This window comes from Centruroides sculpturatus, unplaced genomic scaffold, assembly GCF_000671375.1.
Source record: "Centruroides sculpturatus isolate CEXI.00-Female unplaced genomic scaffold, Cexi_2.0 scaffold1820, whole genome shotgun sequence".
NCBI lineage: Eukaryota > Metazoa > Arthropoda > Arachnida > Scorpiones > Buthidae > Centruroides > Centruroides sculpturatus.
In genome coordinates this window covers 72065-78064 of record NW_019385915.1, presented here as the reverse complement: position 1 = coordinate 78064, position 6000 = coordinate 72065, and the positions used below count along the sequence as shown (strand labels likewise).

The 6000-nt window shown below is 41.3% G+C and overlaps 1 protein-coding gene across 1 annotated transcript in view; it reads left to right on the top strand.

Annotated features, from left to right (window-relative positions):
- Positions 1–1433: 1433 nt before the first annotated feature.
- The window catches only part of LOC111612554 (short stature homeobox protein 2-like), a 29000-nt gene continuing 24433 nt past the window's right edge, over positions 1434–6000 (top strand). The window contains exon 1 of the mRNA XM_023353786.1: positions 1434–2027. Coding sequence (XP_023209554.1) covers positions 1733–2027 — 295 coding nt within the window. The 5' untranslated portion in view covers positions 1434–1732. The remainder of the gene's footprint in view (positions 2028–6000) is intronic.

Genomic DNA, 6000 nt, shown 5'->3' with positions numbered 1-6000 from the left:
TAACTCATTCATGACTGTCCCTACTTAAATTTACATGATCCTTACCAAGAAAGAAACGGCGTTAAAGAAATAGGCCTAAACTTTATAAAATAGTTGTTCATTAGTATAATATATATATATAAAACACTAAAAAATAAAAATATATCCTCAAATATTAAAGTAATTTTACCAATAAGCGAACATATAAATCAGTTTTTAAACAATTTTATAATTCTGATTTCCTATTATAATTGCTAATTTTATAATTACTGGTGAGAAATGAGTGCTTTTATTCGTAACGTGATGCAAGTATAAAAAATAATAATAATAAAATTTTAATTTACTTTTCGTCTTCCTACGTCAAACGTGACGTATTAACGAATTGGCCTATATAAACAAGGCAATTCTGCGAGTTTCTATCACTACTAAAGGCTTTTCTTCATTCGCGTGTTTTAATGACGTCAGCGCTTATGTCATCTCATTTGCATACGTAACGAGTAAACGATAAGTAGAAGCGACATCGCTAGGTAGAGCAAAATCGTCGCCCGGCGATAAGTTAAATGCGGTAAATTTAAGTTTTAATAATTGATAAGCAACAAAAATTGTCGTCGATGGGCAATTCCGTAAGACGGGGGAACGCAATTAGAAAGTGGAGAGGGTTGCGCGCGCGGGACCAACAGGAACTTCTTCCCAGCGTGTATTAAATAAATAAAGCGTCTAATTTAATGTAATAAGCCCTGCCAACATCGAATATCGATTGTAGTTTCATTAAGTCCTCTTCCATTTATTATAAATTCCGTGAGCCGCGTTTATCCGAATTAAATCTGGAAGACGAGCGCTAAGAATTGGGAGGTCGGACAATTTTTATTTACCGATTTTTAAGTCGATTGCGGGCTGAAACGGGCCGAAGTATGCGAGAGGAGAGCCGCAAACTCAACTAGACGCGCAGCATCCGGGCATCGACGACAATAATCACGCCTAACAAACAGCTTTGTCCTAACCTTATTTGAGTCTCTTGGCGATTCATGTATTCAGTAATCGCACCAATACAGCATCTACTTTTTTTCTCTCTCTCTCTCGGCCGGGTCTACTGCTCTGCGAGGGTCCAGAGGCACCCCGAGAGGGAGACGGATTAAGGCAAAGATAATTATGTCGTCGATATAACGAGGGGGACTGCTTAAATCGAATCAAGGCACTGACTTTCAATAACCGGGACGGCCCAAATTAAATCAAGACGAAGCGCCAGCAAGGTGAGAATGTAGCCACCCGAACTGCCGGCCCTTTGCCTTTCGCTCTTAATACAACCGGATTAGGACCATGACTCGAATTTTCACTTTTGTTCTCTGTTTTGTTTAGATTATTACCAGTTCGAATGCTCTTCAGAAATGCTACTCGAGGTGGCCAGCGCTTTCGTCGCGTTCGGATGGGGGTTCCGCCTTGGACCGTTTTGGGGTTCGAATAGTCCAGAGCGGGAAACGGGCCGGTCCGCTCCCGAAACGACCGATAGGAAGGTGGGACTGAAACAAAAGCCGGTGATTGCCATCCCGCCGAACGAGGGCGCTGCCGGCGGCGTTTGTCAAAGCGAGCGTGCGCTCTTTCCACTCTCGACTCTCCTAATCAGATTAGAGGGCAGAGAGATCGGGCAGAGCACAGCTTTGTATAAAACTCCGGGGCGTCCTCGGGCCTGCGGCAATCACCGCCTGGCTCGTGGTTCAGGTGCTCCTCCCGACTGGGACCGTCCGGGTCAGAGGTCATGGAAGAGCTGACGGAATTCGTATCGAAATCGTTCAATCCCGAACGCGGATTGACGTCTGTTAGCTCACCTTTGCCACACCTGTTATCGGCTTCGTCCAGAGGTGCTGCGGGTTCCAGATCACTTCATAGTGTGGTGGACAGACTGGCTGCTCCTCATCTTCTTTCCCCTAATCCACTTCGAGTCACCGGTTCGCCCGTCTCTTCACCTCTGGTATTGCCTCCTCGACCCCAAAGTGAGGATACGTCTTCTTCCGAAGGGACGGCTCTGGACAGACAGGAAGAGCGGCTGAGAGGTAGGTAGACAAGCACCTCCGCCTCTCTTCTAACTCTTTGCCATCATCCCTCGTCCTTTAAAATATCTTTAATCAGTCAGTTTATAAGTAAATTGAAATTGAATTTAGAATGTATTCACCTTCGTTAATTAATATGCTTAAATCGCGCGTTTGGTTAGGATATTCATCGCGAGTTTATAACATTAAGATGCAGTAAGATGAATATGGGCAGATGTGTTTAGCAGAAGAGTAAAATACAACTGGCCAGCGGATTACCAAATAAAACTTTATCCGGAGGTAATCGAGTGCAAATAGTTGATGCTCATCATCCCTGCAGCGATACAATTCAAACGCGACCATTCCGATTAGCTCCATATTCTTTTAATTCGGAAGTGAATCATCACTTCATCCGAAATAATTCAATAAATCTTCCGTCGTCCTAATTTCGCGCAAGATTCGACGGGTTAAATTAAGGAAAGACGACAATCGTTAAGGTTTTATCGACGACTTGGCGATAAAAAGAACAAGAGGCGATTTATCGCTTGTGCCGTCACCAATCTGAAATTAAGTTATGGTTATAATGACAAAAGGAAGGTAGAGATGGAGTGGACAGCGAGAGAAGGCAAATATTTGCTCGCCAGACTTGTAAAAGAGAAAAACATCGGAACTAGCTTTGCCTATTTAAACATTAATTTTTAATAACCGAATTATTTATTCATTTCTGTCAAATTCCGGAGCGTAGTGAAGGAAACGCAAATATTCGTCCCTTTTAGCTACACAAGTAGCAAAGAACGGCATCGAGAAAGTTACACCGAAAACTTCGCTGCGGTTTTAATCTGTCAGAAATAGTCTCACCTTGTTTTCTTTGTTTTTGCTTCGTCGATGGACGATTTATGAACGAGAGAAAAATATCGGTAAACAAGAAGTGATTTGCTTGAGAGAATGGGAGACGTCGGAGATTTGCTTTCAATTCTTACAAATTGAAGACAAGTTAAATGATGGTCCCTGCAGATTCGTCTGGTGCGAAAGCTGGGATTAATGCTGTGGAGACAGATTGGAAGGGGTCGGTATCGGCCATGAGGCTATCTGCATGCGCCGCAAAGATCGAGCGTCGCTGTGGAAATTATGTTACATTTGTCATCGGAATCGTTGTCTCCGGACCATTTTGAATCATTTCTATCCTTCAAACCATTTGACTTTTGCGTTTAGAGAAATTGGAAAATGCGTGTTCCCATTTAGACACGAAGAAAGAAGATCTATGTGTGTTGAGACATAACCGTTACATTTGCCTGAGTGCCGGCGACGTGTGTCACACCACATTTCCATTATGCACCAAAAAATTTCTCCCCCTCTTCTCTCCTAATGGAGCGGACGCTTCCGTTCCTCGGAACCTCTCGCAACGGGGAAACGGAATCGGGACGAGAGTGGCACAAATTCGGAAGGACACGATAGGGGAGAAGAGGAAGGGATGCGGAGAAAAGCCCCTTAACGCCGACCTGTTTCCTACCTCACCTGGTGGTGCTCCTGTCACAAGCAATTGGCCTAGGCCGGTCTCTAAGTGCCGCCAGTTGAAAGAATTAATAAGTGCTGTATGCAAACGTCCAAACGTCAGAGCGTCTGTCGGCAATTGGCGCAGGCAAGTTTTCTTCCAAACCGTTCTCGCTCGAGTTGGATATTCGACTCGGCTGCCAACCAGACTGATTATATTTACACTCTTTATTATCTAGGTAATATCATTAGGCACAGTTCCCGTCCGTCCTCTCCCGTTAGTGGCCGGCCACGCGTAAAAGACCTATTAGTTAATCTAATGTAATCCAACCGGCTTATGAAACATCTCCGCCATTTTCTTCTTAGTACACACTCGCAATTATTTAAAACTTGCGTAATTAGTATGGCTAATTCTCAATGAGCAGAGCATGCTTTCTGCAATTTTTCGGCTCATTTTATTTCTGTACGCGGATTTATAACTCGTTCGTACACTTACTTAATATAGTATTAACGTAACAGATTTCGTACGATACTAGACATTCGGGAGGATGTGCCTCTCGGGCATTCGAACCCCGCATCGCCGCAGTAATTGGTCTCCACGTGCAAATCACGTGTAACTGGCAGGGTGCCAAGCAGTTGTCGTGTGACGATACGACGGCATAATTAGCACTTAACAGTCATACATATAAGTCATTATTAAGTGCTCTAAACCCAATTACTGAACAGTCAAAGATCCAAACTGCAGATGCCTGGGTACGACAAGCAATCCTGGCATGTTTGTTAAGGCGTGGCGTATTTTTGCTTCCCGTCGGGTGATTAAAAGCGTGGCCATTTGCCAACCTGCCGACTGATTAACATAAAGAGATGTCGTTTATTGCATAGATTAATACAAACAGCTAATACGCCGATGGCCGATGAGTAGGCTTATTTTCCACTCTGGGAAAATGCGGGCCATTTTTAATATCACTCTTAATTCGATCAAACTGCCATTTTTTCTTATTTTTATATTTTACTGTAATTTAATTTTTTTTAAATTATCGTGTAATTGAGATACAAGAGTGAAACTAAGTAATAATGGATAGTTCTTGACGCTTCTTGTTCGGTGTTATAATCATTTCGACCAGTAGGGTCTATATCTTACTGATGAGGTCTAAACCTTATTGATTATTTCTTCACCTTACTGATAAGGTCTATAGAACACATCACAAAGAAAACAATAAACAAATTGTTTATTTTATTCACACTTTATGTACAGTACTTTAATGAATTATTTGTATCGACATTCTTCTGCAAACATTTTACAGCTTTGGACAAGTCGTAACAGTTTTTTAATTTGCTTGATAGAATCAAGCAAATTAAAAAACGAAACGATTTCGATGTACTTAATAGTTTATGCTCATTTCCTCGCCAATTATGATTCTAGAAATGATTAAAACACGGTCGAATCGACAACGTCACTATATAACAATTAAGTTTTCATTCTGTACTCGATCTTTAACATTTCTCAAGATGGACGACCGACCGACACTCGGAGAAGAAAAGTGACATTATTCAAGTTACGCTTCCATTTTCTAGAGATAAACTAATCACGGCCGGCAATTATGGGACGGATAAATCCATTCCATAATTACTCGCAACAAATTGGCTGATCCCGCCAAAAATCGCCCCATTACCGACATAAAAACATATTACACGACAGCCATTAGACTTAATAGAATTACGTATCTATGATAAAATTTACGTACTGTACCTGAATAACCCAGCCTAGAATATTTATGTTTCCCGAATGAGGTTTTGAATAATTGAAGACGAATAAATTATTGCTACTTTTTTTTTTTTATCGATATTTACAGGGTTGGATTATCGAATTTAAGTTGTGCGATGCGCTCGAAAGAATTTAAATGTTTATTAAACCGACGAATTTGAAAAACAGATTTTAGCGTTGCTTTTTTATTACCGAAGTGGAGATCAGTAAAATCAAATATGCTAGAATGACTTTAATAGCAGTTTTAGAGGTTTTTCCGAATAAAATATATATTCGAAAAGTAAAGATAAAAAGATGCACATTCAGACTAAGAATAATATTTCAGGAAAAATTGACTGTTCAATAAAAGATATTTTAAAAAATCTGGATGAAATTTCGAGTTGAAAAGGCAAAGACACGCTACAGCAACTCGAACCGCTGTTATGTATCCCGAAAATAAAAGGAAAAAAATCGATAAAAATATACAAAGCATATTTTCTGTATCTGTAAGTAAATCAACCGGACATTGGCCGGCCATTAGTAAACACAGTCCTTAGAGCATGATGGGCCACCGCTATCCATAAAACAGCAGCCTAATCAGATGATGTCAGTGGTCGCAGTCCCTGCCTCTTCCCTTCCATGATGGGGAGAGACTTCCAGACCAGTGGACGGACGCTCGGTAAAAAAACGATATTTGTTGCCACTGTGACACGTGTCACGTGATTCGATTCATCCCATGTCCAACGTTACGACGTCTCTAAC